The following is a 16526-nucleotide window of genomic DNA, read 5'->3' as shown; positions in this document are numbered from 1 at the left end:
TGAAAATTGAGAAAACCAAAACCGATCTTCACGCTCTGACAAAAAAATAGAGGAAACAACCCCCACTAACGTACGCCATAATCATATGTCTCTTTCGACGTTACAGTATCTACCAGCGATTTTTAAGGAGTCACTTTCCAATGTTTCTAAAAGTACACGTGGTGTTACAGTGTGCGGCCCCATCTCCCACCTCTACTCGACACAAACAACATTGCCTTATCTTTGGACTGTCTTCTGGACCACGACAATAGGATCTTCTTTCTCTGCTATTATGCGCCTCTCTCTCTCTCTCTCTTCACACGTGGTAGGCCTAACTGACGCCTGACCCCACCCCCTCATCAACTGTTTTTTTATTTAATTTCCTTTTTCCTGATATAATATACTACTTCGTCCGTTCACTTTTATTTGGCACGTTTTGACTTTTTACGCCCCTTAAGAAATAATAAATAAAGTGTATAATTTATCACGATACCCATATTAATTGATGCATATTTTATTGGATTTAAGAAAATAATTTAAAATGAGTAATAAATACTGTGGGTATAATATGAAAAAAAAATTATCTTATCTTGATATGCATAAAATAACAAGTAAAAATAAAAATCTATTTTTAGTATACATATCAGGTAAAAGTAAACGGATGGCGGAGTAATTTCTAATTTTTTCTATCTTTGAAAAACAGAAAGGTTTTTCTATTTTTATATATTTTTCTGAATCTAAAGTGCCAGATTCTTGGGCGCCACTTGGCACATGGATATGACATGCAAACACGCTCACCTTAGTGACATATTTTTATATATTAAAAAATAATTTAGTAATTTTGTCAATATGAATTGATTTTATAATTATATAAATATTTATGATTTATTGAGATCATAAAGTTTCAATTTTTTAATATTTTAGTCAATAAAATATCCTTACATAAAATGAACGGGAAATAATAAACTTCTATATATGGAGTTTCAAAATAGCCGAAGTGTTTAATGTCAAAAAAGCATTTCAACTAGTAGTATTGTAAGAAAAAAAAAACAGCTAAAGTAAAGAAATGTAAAGACAATTAAAAAAAAAAAGGAATGGGCGGCATTGATTATCTTTTTTTTCTTTTTTTCTGTCACCTATAAAATACTGTAAAGAGGACTGGAAAAGAGTAGTAAGTTAATGATTTTGACAATCAGTGAAGTTAATGATTCTTTCATTTTAAAAACACATAAAATTTGAATGAGAGAATCCTTTTCAGATAAAATTAAAGGGAGAGTGGTTTTCCACGAAGATGGAAAGGGATGATTTTGGAATTGAAAATCTGGAACAAATCCAGAAAGTGAAAGACAAATTATCAAAAGAAAAGAATAAGGTCAAATTCTTGGAAGATGTCTATGGTACCATCAACAAAGATGGGGTGTTAGTGATAGCCATCATTGTTGAGGACACTAGCAAGAAATATACAACCCTCCAATTCAGAAAATAAAGTAGTAGTATAATTTTCCACTGACAAATAAGTTTTGTCTTTACAACACCTAAAAGATTGTGCCTTCATAATGGAAGATTCCAAGAAGGGAAACAAAAGGTCGCATTGATGGCTCATTAAATCTGTCTAATGAACAGTGAGGTGAGTGTGACCACTGCTATTAAGTATAACTTTTCCTGATACACAAAGTCACAATCAATCCCATTGTCATGTTAACTGAGAAACAGTCATCTTATATGGCATACACTCAAAAAGCTTTTCCTGCTCATTTCCATTTTCATGTTGAGTGGTCCTCAAAATAAACATTGCTTCTCAAATATACCTTTCAAGTATCAACCACTTACTTTGCAATCCTTTTAGACTATGGGGAATTAAGTGGATGACAATCAGATAAAAAGAAGGGAGTTTAAATTATAAATGAGATAAAAAGAACCTTTAAACTTGATTGTGAATTCGAACAAAGAATTTTTAAATTTTTTGAAATAAAATTTATATATTTAAAAATTACTATAAGTCACAATAATTAACAATTTAAAATATTTAAAAAACATAAAATAAAAAAAATCAATATCAAAGAAAAATTTGTTTGACTTTCAAAATTCAAGCGATGCCACCTAAATTGGGACTGAGGAATTATGTGCTTACTTTTTACTTACCTAAATTTTGGTAAACATAGTTATACTTCGACGACCAAGCAAATATTTGATGAAGAGAGACAACAAATTGGTCTGAATATCTCGATTGGAAAGTGAGGAAGGGAAAACCTAATTAGTATTATTTTCTTCCTTCATTTTTACTTGTCTATTATGCTAAAAATATATTTTTATTCATTATACAGAATCAAGAAAAAGATAATTTTTTATTTTTATTTTACCCTTATCATTAATTACTTATTCCTCAAATTATTTTTTAAGACTTTTGAAAATACTATTATTATTGTGAATAAAATTATAAAATACATACTTCGTTTATATTTTTTAAAAGGGGTACAAAAGTAGGCGAGTAAAACTGAAGAGAGGAAGTATTACTTATAGATCTAATAGAGATAGCTTGGGCATGATTATCAAAACAAGAAATGAATACTACTTTTCAACTTGTTCTTTTACAAATCATTACATCTGCCTGCAAAGTAAGGGAATTGCTTGGTTTTGGAGCCACATTGTCTTGAATAGCTAATAACCAAATACCAAATTTAATACTCCCTCCGTTCAATTTTACTCGTTTATTATAGACTTTGCACATCTCTTAAGAAATATTGAATGAATGACATAATTTATCATGATACCTATATTAATTGATATTATTTTTAATGAATTTGAGAAAATTATTTGAAATGAGTAATTAATATTGTGGGTATTGTAGACAATAAATTTGCGTCGAGGAAATAATCGAGATCGAAAAATATTACAACAATTGTAGTATTTAATTTCAAATAATATGAGTGTACAATCTCTATGAATCCTCTGATTCTTATTTCCAATAGTAAATAAATCCAAGGGCCTTTGAGCTTGATCTTGAATATGTAGTTTGTTGTCGCGAACGATGATCTTGAATTCAACTAGCACGAACTTTGATTTGAACTCGTACTCCTTGAATCTTGATTTGTTCTTCGTTCTTGAGCTTGAAACATGAAACTTGTAGAGAAATTTGCGGCGTTTGATCCACGAGCTTTCTCTTACTTCTTGTTATAACTTCTGGTATTTTTTTTGGGTTATGAAGACCCCTATTTATAGTTGTGGGAGGGAAGAGTTATGATAAGAATAAATTCTTTCCGACCAATCAAATTGAAGTGTGACAAGGCCATATTTGATTGGCCAGAATATGTCACTTGCACATGTGGCACGATTTCATTGGCCTCTTAATTTGACTTGGCATGCCTTGTCATTTTGATACGTGACATGATCCTATTGACTTTTCCGTTTGACTTGACGTGCCATGTCATTTGACACGTGGCATAAAATTGGCCTCTAGGAAGATGGAATCTTGGGCTTAATGAAGTGGGCCCATCACTTGTAGCCCAATGAACTTGGACTGAATTATTAAGTCCATCTATATCGGACTTATATACTTAATCCAATTATATTAGCCCAATAAATTTATTTGAACTTTTCCGTTTGACTTGACATGCCACGTCATTTGACATATGGCACTAAACTGAGCCTCCAGAAAGATGGCACCTTGAGCTTAATGACGTGGGCTCATCACTTGTAGCCCAATGAACTTGGACTGAATTATTAAGTCCATCTATATCAGACTTATATACTTAATCCAATTATATTAGCCCAATAAATTTATTTGGACTAATATATCTTGAATTTAAAATATAGTCCAAATTAATTTATGAATTTAATTCCATAAATTTTACACGCCTATACCTGTGAAGGTAAAAGCTTTCAAGACTAGACTTAAGTACTTATGGGAACAATTCGTATCTTCCTTCTTACAAGCGCTTAACCGGATTAATTCATGCATACCTCTTTCAACTTGTAGCTTAAAATGGCTCATTCTGTCAAATTAAGGAAAAGAGTAATAGCTTTTTTTTTTTTGTTATTATTTTGAAAGTAGTACGTCAAATCTTAGATAACTCAATTTAAATGAAATGACCAACTGTGCTTATTGATTTCAAAAGGTTTGCAAGTGAACTTTTCCTTTGCATTTGAAATTGTAGTGAGGAATTCATTTTTCCACTCACATGCAGTAATAAGACAATTGATGCCTTAGTTGTGTCACGATCCAAAATTTTCATCATCGGGATCGTAATGGCACCTAATATTTTACTTGTTAGACAAGCCAACGTTAGAATAATTTATCCTTTTTAACAATTTAAATTTAATTAATGAAGAAGAACTGATGTGACTGCAATAATCCAAATATAAATGCGGAAGTTAAAACCGTAAAAATATCTGCTACAAATCCCTGAACCCGATGTCACAAGTACATGAGTTTCTAGAGTAATACATACAAGGGTCTGAAATAAATATAAAGTTGTCTGAATAAAAATACACAGCTAAATAAAAATAAAGACGGAGACTTCAGGAACTGCGAGCGCTGAGCAACAACTCTGCAAGCTGTCCAATCTGAGCTCTCTAGTGGCCGCTGCTGGGACCGTCTCCAAAATCTGTACAGTGTGCAGAGTATAGTATCAGTATAACCGACCCCATGTACTGGTAAGTGCCGAGCCTAACCTCCATGAAGTAGTGACGAGGCTAAGGCGGGTCACCTACTCTACAACCTGAACGCAGTGTATAATAATGACAGAAAATGTGAATACTGAACAAAATTAAACTGTCAACTAAAAATAATAACCACGGCCTCAAGAATAAACCAGTGTCGTCCAGAATCACCAATCCTTAATAATTCATATACAAATATCAAAATAAAACCAACACAGCTCAAGAAATAAAAACATATAGGTTGTTGCAGCGCGCAACCCGATCCCACCAGACAACACAAATTACTCCCTTATTTTACCTTAACGATATCAACAACAATAAATAACATATACATATGTTGCGGCGTGCAACCTGATCACACCATATGTCAATATCAGTATCATAATTTACCCTTATTTCACCGTGTCAATCCACCCTTATACCACATGTTGCGGCATGCAACCCGATCCCACCATATAGTACAAATTCACAATTCAAATCATAAAAAAACCCTATTACAATTCCAAGACACCAAACTGAACAAATAGGAAACCTTGTACAATATGATAATCCGAATAAGTAATACTACATAGTGAGACCAATCCAGAATTTACAACTACAAGATACAGATAAACTAACTTGAGAAAACAGTAGGAGATTATGAAACCATGAAAAGAACTAATATTATGAACAGGAGAAAACAATGACTACAAATAGCAATTTGGCATATAAACACATTTAGAGCGTATAACAAATAAGACAGGGAAAGAGATAATATAAGAAGAACTGGGAAACAGGGAAAAACAGATAATTCGGCGGCGCATAAGCACTCGTCACCTTACATGTACGCCACTCACATGAAATTCACATAGCAAATACTCTGAGGGTTCCTAATTCCCTCAAGTCAAGATTAGACACAACACTTACCTCGCTCCAAAGGCCACTCAATGCTCAATCACAACTTTTCCTCTAGAATCTACCTCCAAACTACTTGTATCTATCCACAAATGACACAATAATATCAATTATTGCTAGCATAAATTTAGATTTCCCAAACTTTTCCCCAAAAAGTCAAAAATTGACCCCGGTCCCATTTGGTCAAAACCCGAGGTTCGAACCAAAATCTATTTATTCATTCACCCCCGAGCCCGATTATATAATTAGTTTCGGAATCCGACCACAAATTGAGGTTTAAATCCCCAATTTACAAAAAATACCCAATTCTTCCTAAATACCTAATTTTCTACCATGAAAGAATAAAGATTAGGGCTAGAAATTTAATGGGTGATGTTAGAAATGGAAGAAAATGAGTTAAAGAGTACAAACATTTGAATTGATGTTGAGTTTTCTCTTTAAAATCGCACCCAGGCCGAGCTCTAATGGAGAGTTTATGAAAAATGGGTAAAATCCCGTTTTGGTTCTGTTTTAAGGTCTGGGCGTCAGGCCTTCTTCGTGTTCGCCAAGGGCCTGCCGCGTTCGCGAATAGCAGCAGCCCGAGTGGCTTTCGCGTTCGCGAGTCTTCCTTCGCGTTCGTGAAGGCTGCTTCCCCCTGGCCTTCACGTCCGCGAGCCAATGCTCGCGTTCGTGTAGAAGAATGACTGACCCCTCCCCCAAGTCTCAAAAGCTACGCGTTCGCGATGAGCTGGTCGCGTTCGCGAAGGGTAAGGCCCTCATTGTTTCGCATTCGCAACCCAGCTACCGCGTTCGTGATGAGCAGCAGCCCGAGTGGCTTTCGTGTTCGCAAGGCTACTTTCCCCTGGCCTTCGTGTTCGCGAGTCAATGCTCGCGTTCGCATAGAAGAATGACTGACCCCTCCCTCAAGTCCCTAAAGCTACACGTTCGCGATGAGCTGGTCGCGTTCGCGAAGAGTAAGGCCCCCATTGTTTTGCGTTCGCGACCCAGCTACCGCATTCGCGATTAAGAAAATCACCCTGCCCCAGTTTATTCTTCGTGTTCGCAAGAGTACCTTCGCGAACGCGAAGAAGAAAACACCAGATAACAACTGAAGCCAAAAAAACCCAGATTTTTCTATGTTTCAAAATACTCGTAGCCTATCCGATACTCGCCCGAGCCCTCGGGGCTCCAAACCAATTATGCACACAAGTCCAAAAACCTCATATGAACTCGCTCGTGCGATCAAAATACCAAAATAACGCCTAGAACCATGAATCGGACACCAAATCAAATGATATCAAGAAAACTTTAAAACTTCTATTTTCACAACCGAACGTTTGAATCACGTCAAATCAGCTCCGTTTCTCACCAAATTCGACAGACAAGTCATAAATATTATAATGGACCTGTACCGGACTCCAAAACCAAAATACGGACCCGGTATCAATAAATCCAAACATTAGTCGATTCTTAATTATCATAAATCTTTCAAACTTTCAATTTTCAACAAAAATCAATAACTCGGGTTAGGGACCTCCGAATTTAATTCTGGGTATACGCCCAGGTCTCAAATTACGATACGGACCCACCGGGACCATCAAAATATGGATCCAGGTCCGTTTGCTCAAAACGTTAATCGAAGTCAACTTAAATAAATTTTTAAGGCAAAATTCTTATTTTTATCAGTTTTTAACATATAAGCCTTCCGAAAGAAGACCCAGACTGTACACGCAAATCGAAAAAGACTAAAAATGAGATTTTTGAGATCTCGAAATACAGAATTAAATTCTGAAATATAAGATGACCTATCGGGTCATCCCAAGTTTTCAACAAAGTAAAATGCTTCCTTTTCACGTAGATCAATATTAAATTTGTAGGGACATCAACTTGATTGCCTAAGAACAAGGCAGTTCGCGATATAGTCCAGCTCGTCCACGTACGTAAGTTGCAATCATCAAAGGAATTGGATTTGTCTTGCATGCCAATACTAATACACCTACTAAGATATTTTCCTTGTTTTATTATAACTCCAAGACCTTTTTGCAAATCTGCTCGTAAGCAGGAAATACTCACCGCCTCGTGGAAATCCTTTCCGATCAGGAGAATAACTCTTATAATTTGAATCCTTTCTGGAGTCTGATTAGAGCAGCTATCCCACATCGCCACTTTACTTTTTAACATCACCTTCTGACATCTATAAATATCATATGCGTCATTCTATTAACACCAATTTCAGCCTTTGCAAAGCTACTTTAGATGACTTGGAAGCATTGATGCAAAGCAATTTCTTCTTCTTTTCTTTTGCTTTTCTTCCTTTGTTGGTTTTCTTTTTCTTCTTTTTTTTTAGGTCAATCAAGAAAGATATGTTCTTGTTTAACGGACTTATTCAGGCATGAAGAAAGTGATCTTAGGGTGTAAAGGGATGGACACTCATCCCTGCTCGAATATCGGAGAGATTATTCTCAGGATGTGAAGAGATAGATACTCATCCCTGTCCGAATATCGGAGAGATTACTCTCATGGTGTATAGGTTCATACGGCATATAGAAGGACAAATCCAAAATAACATATAGAAGGGCTAATTCTCAACAACATATAGAAGGATCAACTCGCAATAAGACCGACTTAAGGTGCAACAGGACTTAAATGTCCACCACCTTAAGATTAGAAAATTACAGATCCTTTTTTATAACAACACAATAGGGGTCCAAGAACTATTAAAGAAAATAAGAAAATCAAGAAATGTGTGGAAGCTAAAAGAAGGTAAAGAAACAAAAAAGAAGATAGAAATTAAAGATAGATTGAATTCAAGAAATAGTTTCTTGAATTCAAAAAGTCTATTCTTGAAGTTGAATCCTAACAACAACAATTAGCTAACGAAGAACTAATCACCTTTGGTAGAGAATTAAAAATAAGAGATAGATTATGAAACCCGACCATTTAGAATAACAAGAACAACAATAAGCCTAAACTTATTACTTTTCTTGAATACCTAGAAGTGATATAAGATTTCGAATAGGGTTTAATCTTACCACCTTAAGTTGAGTCTTGAAGGTTGAAGAATAAATCTAAGAGTAGCCACACACAAGATTGCAAGAAAAATCTCACAATTTTTATTGATAATAGTCTATAATAATCTCCCCCTAAAAATAAAGAAGACACCCCTTTATATAGGGATAGGATCACGAAATTCTACCTAAAATAATAAGAAAATAAAGTCCAAAATTACTTTGGACAACAAGTCCAACTACCTTAGGAAAAAAAAAATACTAGGAAATAAAAACCAATTCAATCTTGGAAAGTAACTCCAACAATCTTAGGAAAAGAAAAACATAACCTTAACTACCTAGGAAAGCAATAAATCTAGTACCAAAATATATGGAAATAAGTTAAAACTAATCTAGGATAAAATCTTAAAAGTCCCAAACCAATCTTGGATAGGATCTTGGAAATCTTGAAAATCTTGAAGGCAACTTGCAAGCAACTTGGCACCAGCTTGTACCCAACTTCTATCACACCTATTGAACCTTTCTTAGGCAGCAAGTAAGTCCTTTTTATGTTATAAAAAAATAACTTCATGTAAGACTTATTGGGCTGTAAATTTGGACACATTTTAGGTGCCAAATAGGTCCAACAATGGCCTGATTTGGACCTTCTTCAGAGGATGTCTCTTGGAATCTAATCCACCTCTTCTTGGACATGAATTTGGACCATAAAATAATTATAATACCTAGACAACTCATATCCTTTATCCTTGAGCTCTTCCTCCTAACTAACAATTTATTTATTCGCTCCTAAAGTCCAAGGACCTTGATTTGCAACCTTTTAACTTGAGATTCTAAAGCTTCATCCTTGTCCTTGGATAAAGTTGAGCTTCCTAGGATGCTATCACTTTTAAGGACAAACCCATGAAGAGGCCAACTTAAGGTGCAAAGGGACTTAAACGTCCACCTTAAGATTGGAAAATTATAGTTCTTTTTAAGCACAAACTCGCGAAGAGGCCAACTTAAGGTGCAAAAGGACTTAAGCGTCCACCTTAAGATTGAAAAATTATAGTTCCTTTTAAGGACAAACCCACAAAGAGGCTAACTTAAGGTGCAAAGGGATATAAACGTCCACCTTAAGATTGAAAAATTATAAAGCTTCAATCCGAAGGATTGGTGGACTTGTCGACTTCAACTTGAATGCTTGGCAAACTTTGAAGACTTGGTGGACTTTGCAGACTTCAAATTGGAGACTGACAAACTTGAAGATTTGACTGACTTAAAGACTTGGCAAACTTTGATGCTTTATCTTGAAGAGCGGTGGACTTTTAAACTTCAACTTGAAAAATTAGCAGACGTGAACACTTCAACTTGAAGACTTGGAGGGCTTGAATACTTTAACTTGAAGACTTGGAAGGCTTGAATACTTCAACTTAAAAATTTAGAGTGCTTGAATATTTCAACTTGAAGACCAGCGAATTTGAGGACTTCAACTTGAAGACTGACAGACTTGAAGACTTCAACTTGAAGACTTGGAGGGCTTAAATATTTCAACTTGAAGAGCGGCGAACTTGAAGACCGGTGGACTTAAAGATTTGGCAAACATGAAGACATCGTGAATCTCCGGGCTTCAATGCAAATACTTAGTAGCCTCCTAAAATACTATAATCATTCCATCGAAGATACCAATTTACCATAGAGGCTTTCCCCCTTTAAATCAAATAGGGTCAAAAGTTCAATAGAACAATGGTATCTCAGCTCGATCTTTTGAACTTATGCGACTAAACTTAAAATGAAACTCTAAGTTGCCTACGTACCTAGGTGAAGAGGATCAAGTCATACAGTAGTTCAGAATGGGTGAGTTTTTTAAGTGTCCTAACTTTTGCCTTGGCCACCTCTTTCAAGATTTTTAACCTAGCGGACTTTTTTTTTTGGTAGTACACAGTTTATACTCTTTCGGGCTAGGAGTAACATGCAGTTTATGCTCTTGCGTTAAGGAGCGTATCGACTTGTAATTTAAGCTCGTATTTTGAGAAGCGTTGCAACTTGAAGATTTTGCTCAAATTTGAAGAGCTCCATGCCATACAGTTTAGGCTCGTGCAACTAGGAGCATAATAATTTGAAGACTTAGCTTATGTTTCGAAATTCTTCACAACTTGAAGACTTGCTCAATTTTGAAGAGCTTTGTAACTTGAACTTTGCCTCGAATTTGAAAAGCTTTGCGACTTGAAGTCTTTTCTCGACTTTAAAGAGCGTCCGACTTGAGTCTCAGCTCTAATTTGAAGAGTTTTCGACTTGAACACTTTGCTCAACTTTGAAGAGCTTTACAACTTGAAGACTTTACTCGAATTTGAAGAGCTTTATGTCTTAAAGATTAGTTCAAATTTGGAGAGCTCATGACATACAATATAGACTTATGTGCCAAGAAGCATTATCACTTTCAGTTTAGGCTTGTGCATTGAGGAGCAGTATAATTTGCAGTTTAGGCTCGTGCGTTAAGGAGCGTTACGACTTGTAGTTTAGGCTCGTTTGTTGAGGAGCATTACAACTTGTATGGACTCTTCAGTTTCATCTTCGGATGAATACTTGCCCCCATTCTCAGCATCGGCTGCTTCTATTTTATCATGAGGCTCAAAGTCAGGAAACCTTTGATCTCCACTTATAGTCATACTCAATTCCATATCATGTGCACGAGTTGCTAGTCCTTCAAATGTTTTGGGCTTTATGCCTTGTAAGATATAACGAAGACTCCAATGTATGCCTTGAATGCACATTTCGATGACAAAAGTTTTGCTAAGGCAATCTTTGCAGTTGAGGCTTAAGCTCTTCCAGCGGATGGTGAAGTCAATAACTGGCTCATCCTTTCCTTGATGAGTGTTTGTAAGTTCTATCATGCTTACGATACGCCTTGTGCTATAGAAATGATTGAGAAACTCTTGCTCCAGCTGCTCCCAACTATCAATAAAACCAGGTTCAAGATCTATGTACCAATCGAATGCATTACCTTTGAGAGAACGAACAAACTGTTTGACAAGATAATCTTCGTACGTTCCAGCATTGTTTCAAGTTCCAACAAAATATGCTACATGTTGTCTCGGATTTCCCTTGCCGTCGAATTATTGCAACCTAGGAGGTTGATAACCAACATGAATCTTCAAGTTATCAATTCTTTGCGTATACGACTTTGAATATGTGAGAGATAATTTGGACGACGACTCAGGCTTATCTTTGATAGCCTCCATGATGAAATCCTTTAATCTTTCAATGGGAATCAGTCCTTCAACGGAGATTTGGATCTCCTTGGTTGTCGTTACTTACTTTTCGAAAGAGTCTCCTTTTTTTGTGACCTTTGAAGATTTAAAGGTGTTTGTCTGGATTCTCCTTCTACTATACTATCTAATTTATTTGTTAACTTGGAAAGTTTAGCATCTTGATCTTTACGCTCTTTGACAAGCCTTCAACTACTTTCGTCAAATTTGCAAGTTGTTCTTCTACGGTAGAAGCTTCAATAACCATGACTTGCATGATCACCGTAGAGAATGAAGAATGGTATAAATCATTATTGGGATAGAACTTAGAGGTCGCATTAATGGAGGCTAGAGTAGATCCAGCGCTCAAGTCATCATCATCGGCTTTCATGAAAGGTTTCTTGGACTTAGATAAACTAAGTTAGGGGAGAACTTTTTCAATCCTTTTGGCGATGTCGTCCCAATTTTGGGTCGTGCTTGTTGAGGATCTTTCTCTTTGTGATGACGCGGACAACACTTGGAGTGTTTGTTGTCCTAAAGAGTTTGCTTTACTCCTTGTAACTAGCCCAAATCTTCCAAAGGTAACATCGAGAATGTTTTCTATTTTAGTGTAGAACTTGGAATTAGCAACCTTAAATGATGTCGATTTAGAGTTAATCTTCTTTGAAGCCATTTCGATGTTCTTGAACTTTGGTGATTAAAAAGTTGAGATGAGAGGTAGAGATTGTCCCACTGGGCGTGCCAAAATTTGTAGACAATAAATTTGCGTCAAAAAAATAATCTAGATCAAAAAATATTGCAACAATCATAGTATTTGATTTCAAATAATATGAGTGTACAATCTCTATGAATCCTCTGATTCTTATTTCCAATAGTAAATAAATCCAATGGCCTTTGAGCTTGATCTTGAATATGTAGTTTATTGTCGCGAATGATGATCTTGAATTCAACTAGCACGAACTTTGATTTAAACTCATACTCCTTGAATCTTGATTTGTTCTTCGTTCTTGAGTTTGAACTTGATTGCTTGAAGCTTGAAACTTGTAGAGAAATATACGGCGTTTGATCCCCGAGTTCTCTCTTGCTTCTTGTTATAACTTCAATTTATAGTTGTGGGAGGAAAAAGTTATGATAAGAACAAACTCTTTCCGACCAATCAAATTGATGTGTGACAAGGACGTATTTGATTGGCCAGAATATGTCACTTACACATGTGCCGTGATTTTATTGGCCTCTTAATTTGACGTGGCATGCCTTGTCATTTTGATAAGTGGCATGATCCTATTGACTTTTTCGTTTGACTTGGCGTGCCACGTCATTTGACACGTGACACCTAACTATGCCTTTAAGAAGATGGAATCTTGGGCTTAATGAAGTGAACTCATCACTTGTAGCCTAATGAACTTGGACTGAATTATTAAGTTCATCTATATCGGACTTATATACTTAATCCAATTATATTAGCCCAATAAATTTATTTGAACTTTTTCGTTTGACTTGGCGTGCCACGTCATTTGACACTGGCACTAAACTGGGTCTCTAGGAAGATGGCATATTGGGCTTAATGAAGTGGGCTCATCACTTGTAGCCCAATGATCTTGGACTGAATTATTAAGTCCATCTATATCGGACTTATATACTTAATCCAATTATATTAGCCCAATAAATTTATTTGGACTAATATATTTTGAATTTAAAATATAATACAAATTAATTTATTTAATTCCGTAAATTTTACACGCCTACGGGTATTAAGATAATTACAAGTGAAAATATATTTATAAAATAGTGAATAAGTATACTGCAATCCTTCTCTTTTCAGCATCTTGGACATCTCACCCAAGCAAATAAATAAATCAGTACCACTCTAACATGTGTGCTGCAAAATCCCAATTCCCAATCCCATCCCACTGCCCCCCACAAAAAAAATGTCTCTTTAAATCACCACCATAAATGAGCAAGAAAAGTCATATGACATTGTAAAAGAGTCATTAATGTCAATATGCCCTTAGCGCAGGGCAGTGCAAAGTACCTAATTCAAGAGGACCACATTTTTCCCAAAGATGTGCCACGAGCCATTTCAAAAGTAGGTTTTCTTTGCAAAAGTTGGGCATGCATCCAAACTTTATTCAGAGATTGATTAAAATGTCCAACGTCTATGGAAGTGAAATCAAAGGAAAAAAAGTATCTCTAAAGCTAATCCATTCTCATGTTCTGCTGCCTCACAAAAGTTGTGCTACGTACAAACTCTGATATTTTTAAGAAATTATGATTTTTCAACTTAAATTGGTAATAAGAAAGAATAAGAACCTCTTAGTTGATAGCTTTTTCAATAGATTATATAGACAACTCAACTTGATTAAGGATTAATATAGGCAACTCAACTTGATAGAGACTGAAACGTAATATTTTGTTTTTGTGAATCTATTCGGCGACTCTTATATCAGTAAAACTTCCAACATAGTAAATTCGGTATTTCCAAATCAGTAGACTTTTAATACATTAAATTTCGAATACCACATAATTAAAGCGATAAAATAAAAAGGGTGTGTGGAGATCAAAGAATGAACAATTCGTTTACTAGTATCCAAAGGGAATTTACAGTAAGCCTGACACTTGTAAGATCAACAAAATCTGCAACTCTATTTTTCTCTATCTTTTTTTCTTCATTGTTGAAAATTTTCTTGTGTGCATAGATCAAGACGACATGTTAACATGCACGGTGGCATTCATATTAGAATTACACACAGGGCAAGTTTGCTGTAAACTGGATCCACAAACTGTGCAGAGGCACAGATGCCTGCACGGTAACAGCAACACACAGGATTCCATCTCTCCACACCTCCTGCACATTCTGTTACTTTTACTTTTACCCTCCCCCTTACCCTGCGCCTCCCCCGCTAACGTGCGCACTTCCTCCTCCTCCTCCTCTTTTTCCTCCCCGTGGTCGCTGCTACCGCAGCACGACTCGACGTCTTCCTCCACCACACCTGCGGCGGCGGCGGCGACCCCTGTTCCAGCGGAGAGGCGCTCGTCGCTAACGTGTGCCAGGACTTGTTCCAAGTTGTTACGTAACGAATTGGCTGTGGCTTCGTTCGTTTGTGCTAAGTCCCTCCACAGTTGATTTTCAACGTGAAGGCTCTTCACTCTTTCTTGTAAAACCAAATTCATCTTCCCCATTCTCTGTATTTGTTCATCTTTTTCATTCATTTTTTTCATCACCCTTTCACCAATCGCTGACACCAGCATTCTCGCTTGCTGTTTCTGTTGTTCTTCTAGTTCCAATCTTATCTTTTTGGTCTGTAAATAAATAAATAAACCACATCAGCACATAAGAAATGATAAAAAAAGAGCCCCTTTTTTTCAAATTGTGATATATTTTAAGAAAAACTTACATGATGAGAAATAATGGAGTTGATATCCAACTGATACTGTTGAACGAGCGGCAAAACGTCATCACCGACAAATGATGGTTTTTGAGGGCCGGTAGCAAAAGCAGTACTACATGTAGCGAACTGATGATTGAGTGAATCTCTTGAACGTTTCCTCGGAGCGACATCAGTTGTCGGCAGATTAAAGGTAAGGCCACTGTCAGTGTTCATCGATGTCTTCGGCTGAACAGAATCGCAAACAAAAGTTTGATGAATGGGCAACAAGTTTTCTGACATTGGCACCGCAAGAGGTAAACCGGTACCGATCTGGGTATTATATGTAAATCCAGTCCCCAGATTAGAATTTACCAAATTCTCTGCAATTTTCTCTGAAACCCCCATCTGGGTATTATACCTATTTGAGATGATTTGCTGTTGCTGAAGAGGAAAAAGATTGAGATGTCTTGCTTCAACATCCATGAAAAACCTCTTTGATCTCTGATTCTTCACCTTTCGTTTTGGTTTCAAATTGTTCTTTAGAGAAGAGATATATGGGGAGAATGTGGAGAGAAAGGAAAAGGGAAGAGAGAGCATGCAAATGGAGTTGGCGACTAGAGAAGCAAGAATGGCCTTTTGCCTTTATTTAAGCGTTTGGTTTTTGGACAGAGAGAGGATAAAGTCAAAGAAACCTAGAGAGAGAAAAGTCATAGATGTAGCGCGAATACCGATACGAAATGCTTTTGAAATTAGTAAAACTAAAGGGATTGCCTGCGTTTGCAACAACCATTCAATAGATCACTCAACTTTTTTAATAAATTAATGACATCGAGTTTTTCTATTATTTAAATCAGATTATGGGAAAAGTAGAATTAGGCGAATCATTCCAGATGTAGTGATAATTAATTGAATAGATCCACTTTTGTGCATCGAGCGCATTCTGCGTTCTACTTCTCGATCTACCTATGACTTCCCTGCATCCATACACTTGTGTCCAATTAATAAATTTCATGGGTGAACCTATGTAATTTCTTCTTCCACACAATTAACAACAACGACAATTGGTGGGAAAAAACAACAATCGTACCTAATTATCAAACAAGTGCGATCCGTTAATATAAATATTCCCTAATCATATTTTTTTAAAATCCTATATATATAGAGAGAGAGAGTTAAAGGTGGAGTGGATAATTCAATCCTTCCGTCCTTATAAGAAATTCAGGTTTGAATTGAAAAAATGAATTGCTTTTATAAACAACGCTTTACTGGTCTTATAAATTTATTTGGAGTAAATTCAAATTAATCGATATATTCAATATTAGATGCCTAATACTATATATAGGAAAATTGTAGATTTAGTTAATACTCCTTGTCAAGGACTAGATCCATCAATATTAAAAAAAGAGCACGGAAAA

At 36.0% G+C, this 16526-nt stretch overlaps 1 protein-coding gene across 1 annotated transcript; it reads right to left on the bottom strand.

Annotated features, from left to right (window-relative positions):
* Positions 1 to 14294: 14294 nt before the first annotated feature.
* On the bottom strand, positions 14295 to 15847 carry LOC104098319 (BOI-related E3 ubiquitin-protein ligase 1-like). Its single transcript, XM_009605019.4, has 2 exons — positions 15139 to 15847; positions 14295 to 15043 (listed from the first exon to the last, which is right to left on the bottom strand). The coding sequence occupies exons 1-2, from the start codon at positions 15706 to 15708 to the stop codon at positions 14441 to 14443; spliced, it is 1173 nt and encodes a 390-aa protein (XP_009603314.1). The 5' UTR covers positions 15709 to 15847; the 3' UTR covers positions 14295 to 14440.
* Positions 15848 to 16526: the final 679 nt, after the last annotated feature.

This window comes from Nicotiana tomentosiformis, chromosome 2, assembly GCF_000390325.3.
Source record: "Nicotiana tomentosiformis chromosome 2, ASM39032v3, whole genome shotgun sequence".
NCBI lineage: Eukaryota > Viridiplantae > Streptophyta > Magnoliopsida > Solanales > Solanaceae > Nicotiana > Nicotiana tomentosiformis.
This window is presented reverse-complemented; position numbering and strand designations above follow the sequence as displayed.

What these genes read in the sequence shown, in the direction of transcription:
- LOC104098319 (XM_009605019.4), bottom strand. Translation starts at nt 15,708, where the DNA reads ATGCTCTCTCTTCCCTTTTCCTTTCTCTCCACATTCTCCCCATATATC. An exon ending in ACTCCATTATTTCTCATCAT is followed by an intron (nt 15,044 to 15,138) that starts GTAAGTTTTTCT and finishes ATTTATTTACAG; the next exon opens with ACCAAAAAGATAAGATTGGA.